The sequence below is a fragment of the Lissotriton helveticus genome, chromosome 7, assembly GCF_964261635.1.
Source record: "Lissotriton helveticus chromosome 7, aLisHel1.1, whole genome shotgun sequence".
Classification (NCBI taxonomy): domain Eukaryota; kingdom Metazoa; phylum Chordata; class Amphibia; order Caudata; family Salamandridae; genus Lissotriton; species Lissotriton helveticus.
In genome coordinates this window covers 511,946,980-511,971,795 of record NC_136068.1, presented here as the reverse complement: position 1 = coordinate 511,971,795, position 24,816 = coordinate 511,946,980, and the positions used below count along the sequence as shown (strand labels likewise).

At 49.2% G+C, this 24,816-nt stretch overlaps 1 protein-coding gene across 1 annotated transcript in view; it reads right to left on the bottom strand.

Moving 5' to 3' along the window:
• Positions 1-24,816, bottom strand: part of LOC144768685 (uncharacterized) — a 9,047,330-nt gene that overhangs the window by 310,539 nt on the left and 8,711,975 nt on the right. Inside the window, exon 65 of the mRNA XM_078652515.1 lies at positions 22,450-22,476. Coding sequence (XP_078508641.1) covers positions 22,450-22,476 — 27 coding nt within the window. The remainder of the gene's footprint in view (positions 1-22,449; positions 22,477-24,816) is intronic.

Here is a 24,816-nt window from a genome sequence, read left to right as displayed (position 1 = left end):
CCAGAGCCCCAGCTTCACAAAATGGATGCTGCTGCCACAGACACAAGTCTGGCCTCCTGCTGCTGACCGAAACTCCGGCAGTGGAGGCCTGGTATCCTGTCACAGGGAGGTGTTACACCACCCCAGACAGGAGATAGTGGATTGAGGCAGGCAGGGCGAGTGAAACTAGACACTGACTGGGGCGCACAAGGCTCCCCATGCATAGCCCAGTTCAAACCGGTGCTGGGGCACTCCAGCCCCAGCTCTGGCACAAAACTGGACAAAGGGAAAGGGGTGTAACCGACCCTTCCTGGGTCCCACCCATAGGAGGGACCTAGCCGGTTATCCAGCCCCTTGATTTGGAATAAAGGTAGGAGCTGTGGCCATAGACTTTAGATAATCCTGACTGACACTTTGAAATGAAACTCTGGACCCTTCAACATCCCACTCGATGTGGAAGACTGAAGAATCTCCCTTGTGGTCAAGGAGTGACCACCTTGTGCAAACAGGCACCGTCCAGCGCCCAACAGTTTGCTTTGTTGCAGCTCCCGCTGGAGCTCAAGCAATATAGATCGACAAGAACCAGATTTCCAGACATCCAACAGCCCGATCCACAGCCACAGCAAATCTGAGACCAGTGGAGGCGACGTGAGACGTGGGACCGGCCATCTTGAAAAGACTGCGAAGTGCTTACAGTGCAGCTACCGAGGCACCCTCGAAGCTGTGCATTTAGGTTTGATTAGCCTTATTCCCGAGCAGCTTGTGCACCGAAGATCACCCCTCCACACTCACCGAGTGCTGCGTGGGGCCCTTTTGCATTTTTCTGCTTGACGCATCTGTCTGGTCACTTGCCCGTTGGCTAGAGGCCTCTATGACGACAAATCTTTGAATCTACTCTGCTGGTCTGGTTGCTCCACACTGGCCCTTGCTCCCCTGAAAAAGAGCAGCCTCTCTGACCTTGCTGGTCCGAGTAAGTAGCAATCTTCAAATCCTGCTTGGGTTGCATTTGCCAAGGCCCGTTGACTCCGATCCGGAAGCCGAGACTGCCGACAGCGAGAGCCTTTGTGGGACAGTCCGTGATCCACTCCTGGTCATCGTCGATGGCCCCGAGTCTACGTGGCAGCGGAGACAAGCTTCTCGAAAACCACCTGATTGCGCCCAACATCGCCTGGTTCTTTCCTGGTTCCATCCTGGTCACTGGCTAGTGACCCAGACTCTGTCCCCTCTGCTTTCAGGTACTCTACATCTTCGATCCACCCTTGGATCCAACCGGACTCTTCTCTCCTGGCCGCCTGCAGCATCTTCATCTCCAGGCTCCATAGAACTCCATGACGAAACCCGACACACTTTGACACCTATGCACCCGCTTCCTGTGGGTGAGGTAACAAGAGTACTCCGGTGCTCCTGTAGTGGTTTACACCTCTACTGTCCTAGTTTATAGTGGGGAAGTTCTAGTCCAGTCGGAAGACTTCTAAAACAGTAACTTTGTAACTTTTACGCACCATTGACTTTGCATTGGTGCATGCGTGCGCTTTTAGCGCTGCACCCGAATTCCGCGGGCCTCTCCCGTCCTAACTACTGTTAGACCAGTGTAGCCCCAGCGATTCCCAAGGCCCTAGGCCTTACCATTGTTCGAGACGTGGTACTTATACCACTATTGTAGTATATGATTTAAGTGGCCACCGGCCCTATCCATAATTGTGCAACTTTTGTATCTTTAACTGTGCTTTTGTTTAAACGCTTGTGCCTCTGTCCTCATAAAGAGAACAGAGGATTATTCTAGTAAAAAATAAATATATTTTTATAATATATAACTTGTGTGGTGTCCTTTCATTTGGTATTAAAAGGATTGCATATGGTAAAAAAGCTGGCTTCACATGCCCTCTTGAGTTAAGCCTAAGACTGCTTAGGCCTATGTTACCCCTAGGATAGCTTGTCTATAAGGTTGACTTACAACCACCACCATAAGGGTTGTTTAGACTGATACAAGGTGCTCACTAGAATAGTGAACATCATACATCAGGCCAACTTCTCACAGTCCAGGATAGGATAAAACCTGCCATCCTTCTCGGGAATCAGGAAATACCGGGAGTAGCATCCCTGACCCCGTTCTTGCTCTGGAACCACCTCTATCGCACCTTTCTGTAATAGAGTAAGAACCTCCTTTTGAAGGAGAAGCAAAGGATACTCCGTGCAAAACCCCTTACAAGGAGAGTAAGGAGGAGGGAATTCCCTGAAGGGAAGAGCATACCCATTTTCCACAAGATCTAAAACTCGAGGTCCAAAGTGATTAATTGCCAATCTTGTAGAAAATGGGTAAGCGGGCCTCCCACAGGACCTACATGATCCAGGATGGTGGATCTAGGGCTGCTTTCCTGCATTACCAGGAGGGGTTGGGGAGGTAGAGGAGAAAGAGAAAGATGGTTGACGTCCGACTCCGAGGAAGGCGACCTCTGCCTTTACCCCTGTAGCTCTTATACAAGGGGTTTTGCTTTAATAAACGGTTTGCTGCTGTTGCTGCTGCTGAGGCTGTCTGGATCCACGAGAGGAAGACTACCCAAAGCCACTGTATCTTTTATATCCATAGCCTCTTGACTGAGTCTGCAGACCCAAAGATCTTACCTATGTCTTACTGTCCTTAAATCTCCGCAGGGCAGAGTCCGCCTTTTCTCCAAAAAGCTTGGACCCATCAAACGGCAAATCAACAAGAGCAGCCAGAACGTCAGGAGAGAAGATTTTAACCATGCCTGCCTCCTTGTTGCAATAGACGAGCCCATGAGTCTGGCAACAGAATCCGCTGTATCCAGACCAGACTGGATATCCTGGCGAGTAGACGCTTGAGCATACACCAACACCTCACTCAGATTCCCCTAGTCCTCCTCAGATAACTTAGGGAGAAGCTGTTTTGCAGAGTCCATTAAAGCATGAATATACCTGCCCAAAAGAAAAGTGACGTTGGTAGACTTTAATGCCATATTGGCTGAAGACAAGCGACTGATGACTGCTTCGAGCAAGAAGCCCGCACAACCAGACTTTCAGGGGAGGGATGAGAGGAAAGGAAACCCGGATCTCCAGGAGCAGGTCTATACCTCCTTGAAACTGTCCTTGAAACTGCAGGAGCCAAAAGAGGATTGCGTCATACATCCAGTATTGGCTCAGTAAGAGCATCATCAATTGGCAAGAGTGGCTCAACCACGGAAGAAGGAGAATGAAGCACTTCAGTGAGAAGATTAGGTTCATACCCAGCCACAGGAAGCTGCAAGTCCAAAATGTCCGCAGCCTTCCTAATAACTGTGTGATATGGAGCAACATCCTTCGAGGGAGAAGCCTTTTGAGAAACAAAGTTCCACTCTGGAGAAGTGTCAAGTCCACTTGCTTCACACAAGTCCTCAAACACATCTTCATTGTCATACACCTCTCCTTCCTCCCTCTCTTCATCCCAGTACTGCTCCTCTTCCAGTAACCTCTGCGCCTCTCCTCGCGAACGCATCTTCGGTTGCGGTGTCGGCGGCGCCACACGCGGCGACGATGGCTCTGGGAGTGGCATCGAAGAAGGATCCATAAGCGGCGTCGTTCGAATCCGAGAGGCTTCACGAGATGGTACCAGAGACTGCATATACGGCATCAACATCCTCGGAGCCAGAAAAGACCAGGACGACATCACTGGCATGAACGGCATAAAGGGGGCCTGAGGATACTGGTGAGGCACACCCAAATGAAATGCCAAAGGACCCATGGGACCCGAAGGCGCTCCAGAGGGGTACGAGGCCCTGGTGAAAACACCATACATCATATTTAATAAATGCGAGGGATCAGAACTCGGCGTCGGAAACTGTGGGTAAGAAGAACCTCATCATTATCAGCCGGATTCGACGGTGAGAATCTCGGCGTTGTTGCCTGCTCTGGAGTCCCCTTATAGGAAGGAGAATGAGCCGGAGTCACCTGAGGAGACACTGAAGGTGAAGGAGAAACAAAGTCCTTTTCTCGACTTCGAGGAGCAGGAGAAGGTGACCTCGACACCACTGACTTTGAAGATCGGCGTTGAGAAGCATGTCTCCTCTTCTTCTTGTGCTTCTTTTTGGAGTCGTGCTACGTCGCAGAATTAGATTTTGACCTTTTTTTACTCCTTTTTTCTTTCCTTGCCTTGGCCATGTACAGTTTGGCTTCTCGCTCCTTTAACGCCTTTGGATTCATCTACCTGCACAAAGAGCATCCCTTGATGTCATGGTCTAAAGACAAACACCAAAGGCAATCCTCATGCGGGTCAGTAATTGACATATGTTTACCGCAATCTCTGCAAGGATTAAACCCAGACTTCCTTGGAGCAGACATGACAAAGAAAGGAAGAAATACAATCCAAAAATACAAAGTATCCAAATGAAGTATGGGGAGTCCCAGAAAAAAACTTTAGCGTCAACAGCGCGTAAAAAAGGGAACTGATGTCATCACACCGTCGTGGTCTTCTTATGGCTCCGGTGACGTCATGCGGAGCCGCATGCGGAGCCATGACGCTATGACGTCCTCGTCAGCACGGAGAGCTAGGAAAATTTTTCGCAGAAGGCTGGTGCAGGGGATATTCATAAGGTGAGGAATCCACAGGCAGATGTATCCATCAGAAAGATGTCACCTACCAACGTGCAGGGGTACTGCTAAGAGAAAAAATCTCTGGATCCAGTCTGACACCTGGAGGTAATTCTAAGGTAAGGAATCTAAGGTAGGGAATCTATAACTAATGGATTCTTTCAGATTCATCTTTTTGAACATAAGAATAGCCATCCATGATGAGGAAAACCCTAGAGTTTGTGAACGGCATTGTGCCCAGAAATGATTCTTGGAGTGGGACCATCTACTCCGGAAGAAGAGGATGTTTCTGTTCTTTTGTGGGAAGGTCTCTTGTGAGAATGTTGCCGGACAGAAGATATAACCGGAAGGGAAGTGGCTCTCTTTGCCATATCCCTATAGACCTTTTCAAAAATAGCTTGGTCTTACATTCTCTGATGGCCTTTGGGTGCATTAATGAACGGAGGTGCAAGCCGAGAGATTATGGTCAGATCCCAGACTTGTGGATATCATGGGGATCTAACAAAGAGATATTCCTATTTAATTTGCAATAGAATATGAACCCAGAAATCTCAGGAGAAAACATTTGGCCATGTTGCATGTTAGATTTGGGGGTCTCTAGTTGGCACAGGTAGGTACTTGTGACAAATAGGGACCCTCTCCTCTAGTCAGGACAAGGGGATTACACTCCTAAAATAACCCCTGCTCACCCTCTAGGCTGCGTGGCGCGAGCAGTCAAGGCTTATTTCAGAGGCGTTGTAAGTTATGCAGTTGTGACCACATGAACAAGTTACTTACCTTCGGTAACGCTTTTTCTGGTAGATACAGTATCTGCCTGTGGATTCCTCACCTTGTGAATATCCCCCTTGCGTCAGCAACGTTCGGAAATTTTCTTTGTAGCACGCCGGCGTGGACGACGTCATAGGAACACCAATTTTAGAATCAATCTGTATGGGAGAAAAAATGTCTTGTTGTTATACTCTGTGTGTGACATACAGAGACAGTACCCAAGGGGAGACAATTGTGTTCTCAAGAACAAATACAAGTTAGGCACAATGTCCACATTTCAATTTTTATCAAAAAACAGTCACATTTATTTACAAAACCAAAGAAAAGGCAATACTATTTATACACGGCGCAAGTACTATAGAGGTGAAGGGAAAGGGGTGCTCAAGTGATAAGAAAGAATAGAAGAATCATCCTAAAATGCGTTTACAATATTTACAACAACACAACAAGGCGGTAAACCTCCCGCAAGTTGAAAAAGGCCTGTCCAATTCCTACCAGGGCAAGTAATGGGAGGAGGGGTGGAGAGGGGGTAAATTAAGATACAGGCACTCAAAAAATGGGGGCGTCGACGTTTCGACCCTAATGCTCTCGGGAATTTTGTTTCCTCGGCTGCGGGTCTTCTTCAGGACGTACAGAAGGGAAGGGGGGGGGTTGGGGGGGGCTTGGCCGCAAATCCACTGAGTTTCCGGATCAACCACCAATGGATCTTGTTTGGTCCAAATTCCTCCAAGTTTTATGGAATTGACCTACTATCTGTAGGTCGATTGATATAAGGTGGGTTGGCTTGTTTACCAGATGGTAGAATCAACGTATGGTGGGTCAAAGGTCGTAGCCTACCGGCGCCCTCACGGGCACTCCGGTGGTGTGGGTGGTTTAGTGCGCCACTTCTGTCGATTTATACAGATGTAGGCGTGCTCGCTGGGTTCCCTCAGCTTCGATTTACAATAGAGTCGGTATACGTATTCCCTGTGCTTGTTCGAGTGGATCTTTCAAAAAGGAACGGGCAATTATTCACCGTTTGCTACGCGGGACCACGTAGCACTAAACCACCCACACCACCGGAGTGCCCGTGGGGGCGCCGGTAGGCTACGACCTTTGACCCACCATACATTGATTCTACCATCCGGTAAACAAGCCAACCCACCTTATATCAATCGACCTACAGATAGTAGGTCAATTCCATAAAACTTGGAGGAATTTGGACCAAACAAGATCCTTTGGTGGTTGATCCGGAAACTCAGTGGGTTTGCGGCCAAGCCCCCCCCACCCCCCCCTTCCCTTCTGTACGTCCTGAAGAAGACCCGCAGCCGAGGAAACAAAATTCCCGAGAGCATTAGGGTCAAAACGTCGACGCCCCCCATTTTTTGAGTGCCTGTATCTTAATTTACCCCCTCTCCACCCCTCCTCCCATTACTTGCCCTGGAAGGAATTGGACAGGCCTTTTTCAACTTGCGGGAGGTTTACCGCCTTGTTGTATTGTTGTAAATATTGTAAACGCATTTTAGGATGATTCTTCTATTCTTTCTTATCACTTGAGCACCCCTTTCTCTTCACCTCTATAGTACTTGCGCCGTGTATAAATAGTATTGCCTTTTCTTTGGTTTTGTAAATAAATGTGACTGTTTTTTGATAAAATTTGAAATGTGGACATTGTGCCTAACTTGTATTTGTTCTTGAGAACACAATTGTCTCCCCTTGGGTACTGTCTCTGTATGTCACACACAGAGTATAACAACAAGACATTTTTTCTCCCATACAGATTGATTCTAAAATTGCAGATCTATTCGCATTTTTCTCATTTAAAATTGTTTTATTGATATTATCAATCTTATCAATAGTCTAGGACCATTGTTTTGATATCATTTATACCCAGGTCCTTTTGATTTTGTGGGTGACACCCCATTAATCTAATGGTCATAGGAACACGGCATCGCGCGCGACTCCGTCTGACGTCACCGACCCCTTATTAGGCCTACGTCGGCGTGATGACATCAGTTCCGCCCTTTTTTCCGTGCCTTCGAGGCACACGGACGCACCAATGCCGGGAAATATACATATATACAGTGTACACAGTACATACAAACCAAAATAGCACACAGTGCATAGCAAAGGCATCAAAACCCAAAATATATACAAATAAATATACAAATAAAACCAGGTATAGCAGAGTGGACGACGGGGAGGCGGGCGGGTCAGTGAGGAATCCACAGGCAGATACTGTATCTACCAGAAAAAGCGTTACCGAAGGTAAGTAACTTGTTCTTCTGTTAGATACATCTGCCTTGTGGATTCCTCACCTTGTGAATAGAGTCCCACAGCAGTCCCCACTCCCGGAGGAGGGAGTCCACTCTGCTACACCAGGAAATCTTGGAGGACAGAACGCGCAAAGTGGCCGTCCCTCCTCACCTCGGTATCCACGCAGTAGTGCTTCGCGAAAGTGTGGAGGGAGGCCCAAGTCGCGGCTCTGCAAATATCCTCAACAGGTACACCTCTAGACAATGCAGAAGTAGCAGACCTTGCCCTGGTAGAATGAGCTCTTATACCCTCAGGAGGGTCCTTACCCACCAGTGAGTAGCAAATCTTGATGCACAGGATTATCCACCTGGAAAGTGTGCGCTTGTGCACCGCTCTGCCCTTCCGACAGCCAACAAAACCAACAAACAGCTGGTCGTCAATCCGGAAGTCTTTAGTTCTATCCAGATAAAAAGACACCGCCCTCTTTGGGTCCAGACGGTGCAGTCTCTCTTCCTCCTTGGAAGAGTGAGGGGGAGGAAAGAAGGTAGGAAGGGTAATGGACTGTCCTAGATGGAAGGGAGTTACCACCTTAGGCAGAAAAGCAGCCCTGGTCCTAAGAACCATTCGTTCAGCATGAATGGTCAGGAACGGGGGCTTAGAACTAAGAGCTTGAAGCTCACTCACCCTCCTTGCCGAGGTGATCGCAACTAAGAAGACCATCTTGAAAGACAAAAGCCTCACAGGACACTTGTGTAAGCGTTCGAAGGGAGAACCCATCAAGAAAGTCAAGACAAGATTTAAATCCCACTGAGGCACGATAAATGGAGAAGGAGGGAACTTATTTGTGAGGCCCTTCAGAAACCTCAAAACAACTGGAGATTTAAAAAGAGCCAGCTGATCCGGCAAGCAAATGTATGTATGTATACTTGTAAATGTATGTATACTTGTAAAGCGCACTGTTACCTCGTTACGTGGTGTCCTGGCGCTGTATACCGCTGGGGAACCCGTCCTGGCTTTCCCTGTGAGAGGGCACCCCAAGGTGAAGCCAGGCATCCCCGGCGTTGCTGGGGCCGTTGTGGAGATTAAGCAAGCTATTGCCCAGAGTTGCAGAGTGGGACCCATGGTTAGCGTAGGCACCTAAGCGAAAATTATCGAGACCGCGGACATTGACCCAAGACCCTGCCGCGTCGGGAATTGAACCCTGGTCCCGGGCCGACCTCTGCTGCAGGGTCTGCGGCTTCTAACCAGTGAGCCACACTTCTCCTCTAACCAGTGAGCCACACTTCTCCTCTAACCAGTAAGCCACACTTCTCCTCTAACCAGTGAGCCACACTTCTCCCAAAGAAATGCCGATAACGCCGAAAGGTAACCTTTGACTGTGGCAACAGCAAATCCTTGCTGCGCCAAAGAAAGAGCAAACTGCAAAATATCGGACAAATGAGCCCTCAAAGGGTCAATAGCTTTCACCCTACACCAAACAACAAATTTAGACCACCTATAAGAATAGATGACTTAGTGGAGTCACGCCTGGCAGAAAGAATGACATCCACCACATCGTGAGGGAGAGAAAAGGAATTCAGGTTGCCCCGTTCAATCTCCAGGCATGAAGGTGTAATGTCTGGAGGTGGGGGTGTAGAACCTGCCCCTCCATCTGAGAGATGAGATCTACCCTGAAAGGGAGACGGAGCGGCGGGTGAGAGGAGAGGTGGAGTAGGTCCGTGTACCACACCCTTCTTGGCCAATCCGGGGCGACCAATATGACTTGGGCCCGGTCCTGGCGAATCTTCCTCAGAACCCGAGGAATCAAGGGTCTGGGAAGAAGCGCGTAAAGGAGTTGACTTCCCTAACTCAACTGAAACGCGTCCCCCAAAGCTCCTTGCATCGGATACTGGAGACTGCAGAGTGACAGGCAGTGAGCATTCTTGCAAGTGGCAAACAGGTCCACCCGAGGAGTCCCCCACATCTGAAAGATGTCGTGAGCAACCTCCGGATGGAGCCTCCACTCGTGGTCGGCAGAGACCTGCCGACTGAGAATGTCTGCACGTACATTCAGAACTCCGGCCAGATGATTTGCCATCAGACATATCTGGTGCTCCTTAACCCAGGACCAGAGATGCAGAGACACTGTGACCCTACTCCTCGCTGTTTGTTGACATACCACATCGCGGTCGTGTTGTCCGTCAGGACTTGAACCGACTGACCGCGAAGGGAAGGGAGGAAGGCCTTGAGCGCCAGATATATCGCCCGCAACTCTAGAAGGTTGATGTGAAGCAACCTTTCCTCTGGAGACCAAAGACCTTTGACCTCCAGATCCCCCAGATGAGAACCCCACCCTAGAGTGGATGCATCCGTTATCACTGTGGCCACCGATAGAGGCAGTTGGAAAGGCTTTCCTTGAGACAGATTGCCTTCCACGCCCCACCAAGACAGATCCACTGCAGTTTCTCTGGAGATCCTCACTGACTCCCTGAGATCTCCGTTGTGCTGAAACCACTGCCTGCGGAGGCACCACTGTAGTGCCCTCATGTGCCAGCATGCATGGTTGACCAACAGAATGCAAGAAGCCATCATACCAAGCAGACGAAGGACCTTCAGGACTGGAATAACCGCTCCATTGTAGAATAAAGGAATCATTTCTTGTATGTCGCGAATCCTTTGAGGTGGAGGGAATGCACGACATACAGTAGTGTCCAGTACCGCACCTATGAACAGGTTGCGCTGGGAGGGCACCAGGTGAGACTTGGGTACATTTATCGAAAAACCCAACCTGTGCAACAACTGAGTTGTCTCTTGCGGATGAAGGAGCACCTTCTCCGGCGACTCCGCTTTGATCAGCCAGTCTTCCAGATACGGGAATATAGGAATCCCCGACCTCCTGAGATGTGCTGCCACCACTGCCATCACCTTGGTGAAAACTCGAGGCGCAGTAGTAAGTCCAAACGGAAGGACCGCAAACTGGTAGTGTTGTGACCCCACCGTAAAATGGAGATACTTCCTGTGCAACTTCAGGATGGGGATGTGGAAATAAGCATCCTGCAAGTCGATCAACACCATCCAGTCTTCTTCCAACAGCGCTTGAAGAACCTGCGCAAGAGTGAGCATCTTGAACTTTTCCTGTTTCAGCTACAAGTTCAAGATCCTGAGATCCAGGATTGGTCGGAGTCTGCCATCCTTTTTGGTGATCAGGAAATACCGGGAGTAGCACCCCTGACCCCTCTCCTGCTCCGAAACCATCTCTATCGCACCCTTTCTGAACAGTGCCAGGACTTCTTCCTGCAGGAGAAGCAGGTGGTCTTCCGAACAATAACCTTGGCAAGGAGGGTAATTGGGAGGGAACTCCTGAAAAGGAAGTGCATACCCATTTTCTACGAGATTGAGAACCCAAATATCTGATGTAACCGATTCCCAATCCCGTAGAAAATGAGTAAGCCGACCCCCTACCGGACCCGCATGATCCGGAATGGCGGATCTAGGGCTGCTTTGCTGTTGTAGGTGGGGGGTGGGTATTAGAGGAGGAAGTAGAGGAGGAGGAGGCCTGACGTCCACGGCCACGACCCTTTTGTCTACCTCTGTATGACTTATACAGAGGGTTCTGTTGTTGCTGCTGTTGTTGGCTTTGTTTGAAGTGATGAAAAGAAGACCTCCCAAAGCCCCTGAACTTCCTGGTGGTAGGGCCTTTCGCTTGCAGGCCCAAAGATCTAGCCGTCGCCCGGGTATCTTTGAACCTCTCCAATGCCGCATCCGCTTTCTTTCCAAAGAGGCCAATGCCGTCAAAAGGCAAATCCATAAGAGTAGCCTGAACGTCTGCGGAAAACTCTGAAGACTTTAGCCAAGCGGCTCTTCTGGTGGCCACTGAAGAACCCATCACTCTAGCCACAGAGTCCGCCGTGTCCATGCCACTCTGAATAACCTGGCGGGCTGCCACCTGAGTGTCCGAGACAACCTCATTTAAGTTTTTCCTGTCTTCCTCCGGAAGCTTAGTTGACAACTGCTTTACCGAATCCATTAAGGCATGCACATACCTTCCCAGTAGGCAAGTAGCATTTGTAGATTTCAAAGCCATGCTACCCGAGGAGAAAACCTTTTTAGCAGCTTGATCCAATTTCTTGGAGTCCTTATCTCCAGGAACCTGGGGAAAAGAGCCTGCTGATCTGCTCGAGCAAGCGGCCTGAACCACCAGACTTTCAGGCGAAGGATGAGAAGCCAAGAACTCAGGGTCACCAGGTGCCACCCTATATCGTCTCACCACTGATCTGGACACCGCAGGTGCAGACAAAGGCTTTTTCCAGACCTCTAAAATCGGTTCAGTCAGAGCCTCAGTGAATGGCAGAGTCAGCTCAACAACTGAAGAAGGCGAATGTAAGACCTCCGTGAGGATATTAGATTTGAACTCCACTGTAGGCAAAGTCAAATTTAGCAACTCCGTAGCCTTTTTGATAACTACATGGTATGGTACCACATCCCTAGAAGGTGCGTCTGAAACCTCAGGCAACCCCCATTCTGGAGAAAGTTCCAGGCTACTTGCACTATGCAGATCCTCAAAGCAATCCTCCTGCTCCTGAAGCTCGCATTCCTCCAGTTCAGGGACCCCATATTCCTTCTCCTCCAAGAGCCGCTGGGCTCTACGCCTCGACCATTCCAGACGAACCGAAGTCGTCGGATCCGGTAACGACTACGACGTAGTCGGAGCCCTCGTCGAACGAGGAAGTGGAAAAACTGGAGGTTGAGAAGCCGGAACCGGCGTGGAGCCCCGATCCAAATCCCGAGGTCCCTCCGGAGCCGGCGAAGCCGTGAACGGAGTCGATGACCTCGGCGGCGCCGTACCAAGCCAAGGAGGATATGGCGCCGGCATAAATGGTAGAAAAGGCGCCAGAGCATAAGCTTGGGGGACACCTAAGTTAAATGGCAAAGGACCCATGGGACCCGCAGGCGCTCCAGTGGGGTACATCGCCCTCGCATAAACACCAAACATGGCATTTAAGAAATGCGAAGGGTCCTGACTAGGACCAGGAAAGGGAGGGTACAAACCCAATGGCTGCTCCGAAGGAGGCTGCTCCGGATTCGGCTCCTCTTCACCCTTTTGACCTTCCAGGTCATCCTCCGAAGCCGGTGTCTGAGGAATTCCCATGTCCTCTTCATGCTCCGAAGACTGACCCGAAGCCGGATTCGATTCTAGCTCCGGATCCGGAGAATGCTCTCGAGACCGTACCGGTGAGGCTCCACCTTCAGGCTCACCAGCAGGAGAAGGAGACACAAAGTCCTTATGATATCTTTGAGAAGACATCCTCTTCGAGTCCGACGACCCCGAATGATGCCGAGAACTATTCTTCTTCCTCTTGTGCTTTCTCTTCGAGGATCCCGAAGCATGTCCAGAAGTCGACTTTGACGCCGACTCCGACCTGGCCCTCGACCTCGATCTTGACCTCGATCGCGACCTCGATCTCAACTTCGATCTTGACTTCGACTTCGATCTCGAGCATCTAGATCTTGACCTCGAAGATCTCTTGGCTTCTTTACCTTTAACTTTGGCCAGCAGAAGTTTTGCCTCCCGTTCCCGCAGAGCCTTAGGATTCATCTTAGAGCAGGATCGACAGCCCTTGACATCATGATCCAAACCCAGACACCACAAGCAATCTTCGTATGGATCGGTAATCTACATCATCCGGGCACACGAGCCGCACTGCTTGAATCCCGTCTTCTTCGACGACATCTTCGACAAAGAACAGAAACAGTAGCACACAAATAGTTACAAAGTCACTATCTGAATCACAGAAGATCCCAGAAACCGTTAGCGTCGACGACGCGGAAAAAAGGGAACTGATATCATCACGCCAACGTGGACCTAATAAGGAGTCAGTGACATCAGACGGAGTCACGCGCGATGCCGTGCTCCTATGACGTCGTCCACGCCGGCGTGCTACAAAGAATTTTCCGAACGTTGCTGACGCAAGGGGGATAATCACAAGGTGAGGAATCGACTGGCAGATGTATGTATCAGAAGTTCAGATACAAAGAAATAAAGACGTGAAGATCTTCCAGATGCGGCACGCTTCTCGGGGATGCAAGAAGTCCTCGGTTCCATGCGTGCACTGCAGCGGCGACACCCTTACGATGCGACGGCAACAGCTCCAGCGGCGACGCTCTTCTCCACGATGCGTGAAGCTTCCACTCAATGCGACAACTACAGCTGCGACATCCAAGATGCGACTGCAGCAGCACCGACGGCGGCACGCTTCTCTGAGATGCGAGGTGCTCTTGGTCGATGCGGTGCAATGCGACAGTTCCAGTGGCGACACCCTCCTGCTTCAGAGTTGCGACCGCGACATGCTCCGACCCCGTTGCGGGATTCTTTTTCTGATGCGGTGCAGTGCGACAACTACAGTGGTGACACCCTCCTTCTACGGAGTTGCAACAGCAGCAGCAGCAGCGACGGCGACACGCTTCCTCTTCATTGCGGCACGCTTCTCTCCGATGTGGTGCAGTGTGACAGTTCCAGCTGCGACGCCCTCCTTCGGAGTTGCGAAGGCAGGCACAGCGATGGCGACACGCTTCTTCTCATTGAGTCGCGCTTCCAGCTCCTTGCGACACGCAGTTCATCAGAAGGCCCAAATCAGCAGCAGGCAATTCCAAAAGAACTTTGGGGAGCTGGGGGTGAAGTCTGATGTCCCTGAGACTCCAGCAGGAGGCAAGCTCTTTTTCAAGCCCTTGGAGATCCTTCACAAGTTGAAAGCAAAGTACACAAAGTTCCTTTCTCCTCAGTTCGGCAGTAAGGCAACCACTGCAGGCCAATCCCCCAAGCAGCACTTCAGCTTGGGAATAGTCTCTCCTCAGTTTCTTCAGGTTCCTCTCCTCAGTAAAGGTTTCTTCTTGTAGTTCAAAAGTGATCTAATTTCATGGGATCAGGGTCCCAATATTTATACCCAGAAATCCTTTGTTCTCTGAGGGGAGAGGGGCCTTTTCCCAGTCCAAACCAGTTCTGAAGCACTCTGTTTACCAGACTTCTCCTTTCCTTTCACAGTGCAGGGCAGAAACATCAGACGCCCCACAGGGGGTGGAGCCAGCATTGTGGAAGGCAAGTACAGTCCTGGAGCACTTTGTTTACAGGACTCCATCTCTTCGGTCAGTGTGCAGAGCAGAGACATCAGCCGCTCCCCAGGGGGTGGAACCAGCATTGTGGAAGGTAGGCACAGCCCTATTCAAGGTTCAGGTGCGACTCCTCCCTCCCATCTAGAGGCAGATCTCTCTATTCACCACTGGGTGACTCAGCCTGTCTCCTGGAATTCCTCAGCCCTGTCACTCTCAAAATCAGACAAACAAGTTATTTACCTTCGGTAACGCTTTTTCTGGTAGATACAGTATCTGCCTGTGGATTCCTCACCTTGTGAATATCCCCCTTGCGTCAGCAACGTTCGGAAAATTCTTTGTAGCACGCCGGCGTAGACGACGTCATAGGAGCACGGCATCGCCCGCGACTCCGTCTGACGTCACTGACTCCTTATTAGGCCCACGACGGCGTGATGACATCAGTTCCGCCCTTTTTTTCGTGCATTCGAGGCACCCGCAGGGACCAATGACAGCAGATATACATATACATAGTGTACAAAGTACATACAACTCAAAACTGCACACAAAGTGCATAGCAAAGGTATTAAAAACCCAATATATAAACATATATAAATATAAATATACATAAAAATCCACAAACTCAGGTATAGCAGAGTGGACAAACGGGGAGGTGGAGGGTCAGTGAGGAATCCACAGGCAGATACTGTATCTACCAGAAAAAGCATTACCGAAGGTAAGTAACTTGTTCTTCTGATAGATACATCTGCTGTGTGTATTCCTCACCTTGTGAATAGTCCCACAGCAGTCCCCACTCCCGGAGGAGGGTGTCCACCCTGCTATACCAGGAAATCCTGGAGGACAGAACGCGCGAAGTGGCCATCCCTCCTCACCTCAGTATCTAAGCAGTAGTGCTTCGCGAAAGTGTGGAGGGAGGCCCAAGTCGCGGCTCTGCAAATGTCCTCAAAAGGAACACCTCTAGACAAAGCGGATGTTTGCAGAGTTTGCTCTAGTTGAATGAGCTCTGATACTCTCAGGAGGGTCCTTACTGGCCAGAGAGTAGCAAATCTTGATGCACAGGATTATCGATCTGGAAAGTGTGCGCTTGTGCACCGCTCTGCCCTTTTTGCAGCCAGCAAAACCCACGAAGAGCTGATCATCCACACGATAGTCTCTAGTCCTATCGAGATAGAAACTGACTGCTCTCTTAGGGTCCAAGCGATGAAGCCTCTCCTCCACCTTGGAAGGGTGAGGGGGAGGATGAAAGGTAGGAAGGGTAATGGATTGTCCTAGATGGAAGGGAGTTACCACCTTAGGAAGAAAAGCAGCCCTGGTCCTGAGAACCATTCTTTTAGCCTGAATGGTCAAGAACGGGGGCTTGGAACTACGAGCCTGAAGCTCACTTACCCTCCTTGCCGTGGTAATTGCAACCAAGAAGACTGTTTTAAAAAAAAGAAGCCTCTTTGGACACTTGTGTAAGGGTTCGAAGGGAGAACCCATCAAATAGGTTAACACAAGATTCAAATCCCAATGAGGAACAGTAAAAGGAGTAGGAGGGAACTTATTAGTAAGACCCTTCAAAAATCTTAAAACCACAGGAGACTTAAAAAGAGAGGGCTGATCCGGCAAACAGAGAAATGCCGATAAAGCCAAAAGATAACCCTTGACTGTGGCAACAGCAAATCCTTGCTGCGCCAGAGAAAGTGCAAACTGTAAAATGTCAGACAAATGAGCCTTCAAAGGGTCAACAGCCCTCTCCCCACACCAAGAGATGAATTTACACCACCTATAAGAATAGATGGACTTAGTGGAGTCACGCCTGGCAGAAAGAATGACATCCACCACATCGTGAGGGAGAGAAAAGGTATTCAAGTTGCCCCGTTCAATCTCCAGGCATGAAGGTATAATGTCTGGAGGTGGGAGTGTAGAACCTGCCCCTCCATCTCGGAGAGTAGGTCTGCCATGAAAGGGAGACGGAGCGGTGGGTGAGAGGAGAGGTGGAGAAGATCTGTGTACCACACCCTTCTTGGCCAATCCGGGGCGACCAATGTAACTTGGGCCCGGTCTTGACGAATCTTCCTCAGAACCCGAGGAATCAAAGGTATGGGAGGAAACGCGTAAAGGAGTTGTGAGCTCCAACTCAACTGAAACGCGTCCCCCAAGGCTCCTTGCATCGGAAACTGGAGACTGCAGAATGACGGGCAGTGAGCATTCTTGCGGGTTGCGAACAGATCCACCCGAGGAGTTCCCCACATCCGAAAGATGTAGCAAACTACCTCTGGATGGAGCCTCCACTCGTGATCGGCCGAGAACTGCTGACTGAGGCTGTCTGCTCGTACGTTCAGAACCCCGGCCAGGTGATTTGCCATCAGACAAATCTGATGGTTCTGAACTCAGGACCAGAGACGCAGAGCCTCTCTGCAGAGACACCGCGACCCCACTCCTCCCTGTTTGTTGATATACCACATCGCGGTCGTATTGTCCGTCAGAACTTGAACTGACTGACCGTGAAGGGAAGGGAGGAAGGCCTTGAGCGCCATACGTATTGCCCACAATTCTAAAAGGTTGATGTGAAGTAACCTTTCCTCTGGAGACCAGAGACCCTTGACCTTTCAGATCTCCCAGATGAGCACCCCACCCTAGAGTGGACGCATCCGTTATCACCGTGGCCACCGGAGGAGGTAGATGAAAAGGCTTCCCTTGAGACAGATTGCCTTCTACGCTCCACCAAGACAGATCCGCCACAGTTTCTCTGGAGATCCTTACTGACTCCCTGAGATCTCCGCTGTGCTGATACCACTGCCTGCGGAGGCACCACTGGAGTGCCCTCATGTGCAAGCGTGCATGGTTGACCAGGAGAATGCAAGAATCCGTCAGACCGAGCAGGCGAAGAACCTTCAGGACTGGAACGACCGCTCCATTGCAGAACAAGGGAATCATTTCCTGAATGTCACGAATCCTTTGAGGAGGAGGGAATGCACGACACACAGTTGTGTCCAGTACAGCACCTATGAACAGGTTGCGCTGGGAGGGCACCAGGTGAGATTTGGGTACATTTATTGAAAAACCCAAGCTGTGTAACAACTGAGTTGTCTCCTGCAGATGAGGGAGCACTGTCTCTGGAGATTCCGCTTTGATCAGCCAATCGTCCAGGTACGGGAATACTGAAACCCCCGACTTTCTGAGATGTGCAGCCACCACAGCCATCACCTTGGTAAAAACTCAGGACGCAGTAGTAAGCCCAAAAGGAAGGACCGCAAACTGGTAGTGTTGCGATCCCACCGTAAAATGGAGATACTTTCTGTGCGACTTCAGGATGGGAATATGAAAATACGCATCCTGCAAGTCGAACGACACCATCCAGTCTTCTTCCATCAGCGCTTGAAGAACCTGTGCAAGTGTGAGCATTTTGAACTTCTCCTGTTTGAGATAGAGGTTCAAAACCCTGAGGTCCAGGATTGGACGTAACCTGCCATCCTTTTTGGGAATCAGAAAATACCGGGAGTAGCACCCCTGACCTCTTTCCTGCTCTGGAACCACCTCTATTGCACCTTTTCTGACCAGTGCCAGGACTTCTTCCTGCAAGAGAAGCAGGTGGCCCTCCGAAAAATAACCTTGGCAAGGAGGGTAATTGGGAGGGAACTCCTGAAAAGGAAGAGCATAACCATTTTCTACGAGATTGTGAACCCAAAGATCTGATGTAATCGATTCCCAATCCCGTAGAAAATGAGTAAGCCGACCCCCTACAGGACCCGCATGTTTTGGAATGGCAGATCTAGGGCTGCTTTGCTGCTGCGGGTGGGGGATGATTGTTAGAGGAGGAAGTAGAGGAGGAGGAGGCTTGGCGTCCACGAGCACGACTTCTTTGTCTACCTCTGTATGACTTATACAATGGGTTCTGCTGTTACTGCTGCTGCTGCTGGCCTTGTTTATAGGGACGAAAAGTGGATCTACCAAATCCCCTAAACTTCCTGGTGGTAGAGCCTCTAGCCTGCAGGCCCAAAGACCTTGCCGTAGTTCGGCTATCTTTGAACCTCCCCAAAGCTACATCCACTTTTTTCCAAAGAAGCCAGTTCCGTCAAATGGTAAATCCATTAAAGTAGACTGTACATCTGCTGAAAATTCAGAAGACTTAAGTCATGCGGCCCTTCTCGTGGCAACAGTAGAGCCCATTATCCTGGCCACAGAGTCCGCCGTGTCCATGCCACTCAGAATTACCTGGCGGGCCGCTGCCTGAGTATCAGAGACCACTTCATTGAAGTTTTTTCTGTCCTCCTCCGGAAGCTTAGTTGACAATTGTTTCACAGAGTCCATCAAAGCATGAACATATCTCCCCAGCAGGCAAGTAGCATTGGTGGATTTAAGTGCCATGCTAGCCGAGGAGAAAATCTTTTTGGCAGACTGGTCCAATTTTTTAGAGTCTTTATCTGCTGGCACCTGTGGAAAAGAACCTGCAGACCTGTTGGAACAAGCGGCCTGCACAACCAGACTTTCCGGAGGATGCGAAGAAAGAAAGTCAGGGTCACCAGGTGCCACCCTATAACGTCTTGCCACCGACCTGGACACTGCAGGAGCAGTCAATGGTCTCTTCCAGACCTCCATTATTGGCTCAGTCAAAGCCTCAGTGAATGGAAGTGTAGGCTCTATAATAGAGGAAGGCGAATGCAAAACCTCCGTGAGGATGTTAGGCTTGAACTCAACGGTAGGCAAAGACAGATTGTGCAGCTCCGCAGCCTTCTTAATGACAACATGGTAGGGTGCCACGTCCTTAGATGGTGTATCAGAAGCTGATGGCAAACCCCACTCAGGAGAGAGTTCCAGGCCACTAGCACTATGCAGGTCCTCAAAACAGTCCCCTTGATCCAGAAGAAGTTCTCCTTCCTCTACTTCAGGAGCTTCGTACTCTTTTTCCTCCAAAAGGCGTTGAGCCCTGCGCCTCGACCACTCCAGACGAACCAAAGTCGTTGGATCCGGTTACGACTCTGACGGAGCCAAAGCCGGCTTCGAACGAGGAGCCGGAACAGCTGGAGGATGAGAATCTCGAACAGGTGCCGTGCCACGATCCAGTTCTCAAAGTCGTTCCGGAGTCGGCAAAGCCGTGCGCGGAGTCGATGACCTCGGCGGCGCCGTACCGAGCCAAGGTGTATAAGGCGCCGGCATAAACGGCATAAAAGGTGCCGGAGCGTAAGCTTGAGGGACACCCAAGTTAAAAGACAACGGACCCATAGGACCAGCGGGGTACATTGCCCTTGAATAAACTCCAAACATGGCATTAAGAAAATGCGAGGGGTCCTGTCCATGACCAGGAAAGGGAGGGTACGAACCCATCGGCTGCTCCGAAGGAGGCTGCTCCGGCATCGGTTCTTCCAGACCCTCTTGACCCTCTGGGTTTTCCACCGGAGTCAGTGCCCGAGGAATCTCCTCCTCTTCCTCATGCTCCGAAGAATGACGCGAATCCGGATTCGGTTCTTGCTCCGGATCCGGGGAAACCTCACGAGATCGCTCAGGTGAAGGTGACACGAAGTCCTTGTGATGTCTTCGTGATGAAGACTTCTTCTTCGAGTCCGAAGACTCTTTGTCAGAGTGATGTCTTGAGCAATGCTTCCTCCTCTTATGCTTCTTCCTCGAGGAGCCCGAAGCATGACCCGAAGCCGACTTCGACCTGGACCTCGACCTCACTCTGGACCTCGACCTCGAAGCCGATCTCGACCTCGACTTCGATCGCGACCTCTGCTTCGACCTCGAGTGTCTAGATGTTGACCTCGAAGATCTACCAACTTCTTTTCCTTTCACCTTGGCCAGCAGAAGTTTTGCCTCACGTTCTCGTAGAGCCTTGGGGTACATCTTGAAGCAGGATCGGCAGCTCTTGACATCATGGTCCGAACCAAGACACCACAAACAATCGTCGTATGGATCGGTAATAGACGTCATCCGGGCACACAATCTGCACTGTTTGAACCCCGTCTTCCTCGACGACATCCTCGACGAAGAAAAGACACTCGACAGAGAAACAGTAACACAAAATAGCAACAAGTTGCTTTCTGAATCACAGAAGATCCCAGAAACCGTTAGCGTCGAAGACGAGGAAAAAAAGGGAACTGATGTCATCACGCCGACGTGGGCCTAATAAGGAGTCAGTGACGTCAGACGGAGTCGCGCGTGATGCGTGCTCCTATGACGTCGTCTACGCCGGCGTGCTACAAAGAATTTTCTGAACGTTGCTGATGCAAGGGGGATATTCACAAGGTGAGGAATCCATACGGCAGATGTATCTATCAGAAATAGGAATACTCAACCTCGCAGAGGCAGGTATGAATGGTTACACAAGCAAATACCTACTTTCTAAAAGTGGTATTTGCAAACACAGAATATTAAAATAAACTTTACTAAAAGACGTATTTTATTATTCTGAGTTCAGGCATACTAAACTCAAAATTCTACCATGTTCTCTGAGACAGTAAGGATTATAAAATGTAATAGCTCTAACAGCCGATTCTGGAGAACAGGTAGCCTTGCAATAGTAAAAAAACGAAAATGGCTGTAATACACTATTAGCGCATGCCACACACATCAGGGCTTGTCCTACCTTATACTTACAATGCACCCTGCCCTTGGGCCTACCATAGGGGTGACTGATATGAAGAAAAGGGAAGGTTTCGGGACTGGCAAGTGGGTGCACTTGCCCAGTCAGCATGATAGTATCAGACTGCACGCAGGCTCCACAATGGCAGACCTTAGACACATTTTACAAGGCTGATTCTGTGGGTGGCACAACCAGTGCTGCAAGCCCACCAGCAGTATTTGGATTTACACGCCCGGGGCACACTCAGTGCACAGGACTAGGGTCAGACAAGGAAACTAAATAGCCAAACATGGAACCACTGATTAATACATCAATTTACAGTAGGAAGCACTTGCACTGTGGCACTGGATAGCAGTGGCACAGTGCCCAAAGCATCTAACACCAGCAAAAATACATGAGGCAACAGCAAAAAATGGAAGGGAGACCCACGCCAATGGTGCCAGGTCTAACATTGCAGTTGAAAGCTGAGGAATTTTATCAGTGAAATACCAAAAAGAGCTCTGGGGCCACATTGATGGAATACAGAAAAAAACAGGAATTCGAGCCAGTGTGCTATTTGTCATCTTATATACTCTGATATTATCACATTCTAGGTTGGCAGAGACGCAGCTAAGGCTGCATGGCACCACCCGGAGGTGCTGAAGAGCTAGTTTTGGGAGAATAGTATGCAGAATCCATCTGGGACCTTGAAACTATTCAGAAGGTGTGGAACCTGCAGGTAGTTATACTATCCAACTGAAAAGGACCAGGCCACTTTTCATTAACATATGGAAAATCATTATTCCGACCCCCCCCAAAGCATTTGGTCCCTTTCCAAAATTGACTGGGGCTGAATCCAGAATTTGGAAACGTTCATACAATTGCATCAAATGGTGCAAAAAGCATTACAGAATGAAATATTTAAATTTTGGAAAGAGCAACTTAACCTCTTACCCATAACTACAGCATTGTTATTGCCAACTTTGTTATTTCTGCATCCAGGCAAAGGATGATGGCGACATACCATTTTGGTTCAACTCAAAACTGTCCACTATGTAGTATTAGACTATTGTAACAAATCCCTATTTGCCCTTTCTCTTTTACAAGTCTACTTACAGCAAGTAGAGTTTCATTAGGGAGCTCTTGTTGTAGTACATACACATTTCACAGAGCCCTTAAAAGCTGGTCACTATGCTTACTCAGAGAGTATGGAAGCAATAAGAGTCTTCAGGACATATAATAATAGCTAAAGACCATCGTACCTGTAGTTGTTGAATACGCTGTTGTCCCTGTGAAGAAAAGGAAATCAGCATCAATTTCCAGAGCAAGGATTTGCACCTCATGAAGAGACTAATTAATAAGTGAATGCAAGACTGTAAAAAAATGGTGTCAAGTGACATAACATAAGTTTTTGGGTATAAACAGACTGGATTAAATATATGTTGTTGTGTTTCCCTGCGAAGTGCTACAAAGAAATAATGACATAGGGAGCAGAATGGCTCATGATGTGCTAAACATTGTTTAGGGAAACAAATGGCTGGCTTTGGCAGAATAGTCCCTCAGATGTGGCTTGTCTGTTTCTTTTGGTCACAGAACTCAGTATACTTTATACTTGCTAACCAGTGGTAAAGTGCTTGTGCTCTCCCTTTAAACATAATGCAATTGGTATACAACTGATTGGCACATTTCACTTACTTATAAGATTGGCACATTTCACTTACTTATAAGACACATTGTGCTAAGGATATGTAAATGAAATGTCACCAGTGGGCTACAGTACACATTGTGCAACCCTTTGCAGTGGCACAGCAAACCCGTCCCCAGGCCTACAAATATTGCTTGGGAGAAAAGTTTTTAAACTGCCAATTCAACATGTCAAAATAAACCTTTTTGACAGTCCTAAAATCTACATGTCCTTACAGTGATTGGTCCCTCAAATCTATTCATACTTTAGCTAGTCTGGCTGCTCCATAGAAAAGCACTGGGATACAATATTACATGATACAACTTTATTTCAGGAATGGGACTAGCTAGCAGAAAAAATTAAACAACATAGTTATTAAAAATCCACATCAATGTGGTGAAGCACAAGTTACTACTTGTGTAACGATATATCTGTAAGAGACATTACTTAGTGATAGATTCCTTACCTTAGAATATCCCCAGGCGTCAGACTGGATCCGTAATTTTTTGCATAGCAGTACCCTTGCGCGTCGGTAGGCGTCGTCTGCGGCTCCGCGTCCGTCGTCGTGGGCGCCGTGATGACATCATCAGAGTACTTAGACGCGGAACGGAGAGGATGGGTAGGTCGGTAAGGAATCTATCACTAACTAATGTCTCTTACAGATATATTGTTACACAAGTAGTAACTTGTGCATCTGAAAGAGACACGTTAGTTAGATTCCTTACCTTAGAATAGATACCCCAGCAGTATCGGTGGTGGGTCTGCGAACTAATAATCACACCAGAAAGTCCTGGAGGACGGAACGACCAAAGAAGCCATCCCTCCGGACTTGACTGTCCAGGCAATAGTGTCTTGCAAACGTGTGCAGCGAGGCCCACGTAGCTGCCTGGAAAATGTCCTGCAAGGACACTCCCTGGCCCAGGGCAGTTGTAGTCGCCATGGCCCGAGTGGAATGTGCCCGTAATCCAACAGGGGGCTCCTTTTTAGCCAAGGAGTAACATGCCTGGATACACAAGATGATCCACCGAGAGATGGTCCGCTTGTGCACCGCCTTTCCCTTCTTAGCGCCCATGTAACCAACAAAGAGTTGGTCATCCACCCGGAACTGGCGTGTGCGATCCAGATAGTAAGAGAGCGCACGTTTTGGGTCCAGACGGTGGAACCGCTCTTCCTCTTTAGAGGGATGCGGTGGCGGAAAGAAGGTAGGCAAGGTGATAGACTGCCCGATGTGGAAGACCGTGACAACCTTGGGCAGGAAAGATGGCCTAGTCCGCAACACAACCTTGTCCGGATGGACAGAAAGGAAAGGGGGTTTCGATAAAAGAGCCAGGAGCTCACTCAATCTCCTGGCAGAGGTGATGGCAACCAGGAAAACAGTCTTCAGAGTAAGAAGGCGGAGAGGGCAGTTGTGAAGTGGCTCAAAGGGAGCGCACATCAGAAATGTAAGAACAAGGTTCAAGTCCCACTGAGGCATCACAAATGGAACAGGAGGGAACGTGTGTGTGATGCCCTTCAGAAAACGATTTACAATAGGAGACTTGAACAAAGAAGGTTGATCAGTGTTAGAAATGGGATCCCTGGCTGGCCAGGGCTTGCGCCAAAGTCAGTCAGAGACCACCACTTCCACGTCAGGGCAAGGGAGTTACACACCAAGATAACCCCTGCTCACCACCTTGATAACGTAGCACAAGCAGTAAGGCTAAACTCGGAGGCAATGTGAGTTAAGTGTTTGCGCACGCACCCCCAGCAACAACACCCAAGGCCCACCACAAAGGAAACTCCACACAAGGTTATGTATAAAAATTATGCGTGTATCAAGAGGGAGAGAGAGGACCAGAAAGCTAGTCCTTATCCCCCGAATTATATGTCAATAAATCAAAAATGGACTAGCTAAATAATCAAAAGAAAATAAATTATTTTAATTTATCAAGGACTCAAGTATGCT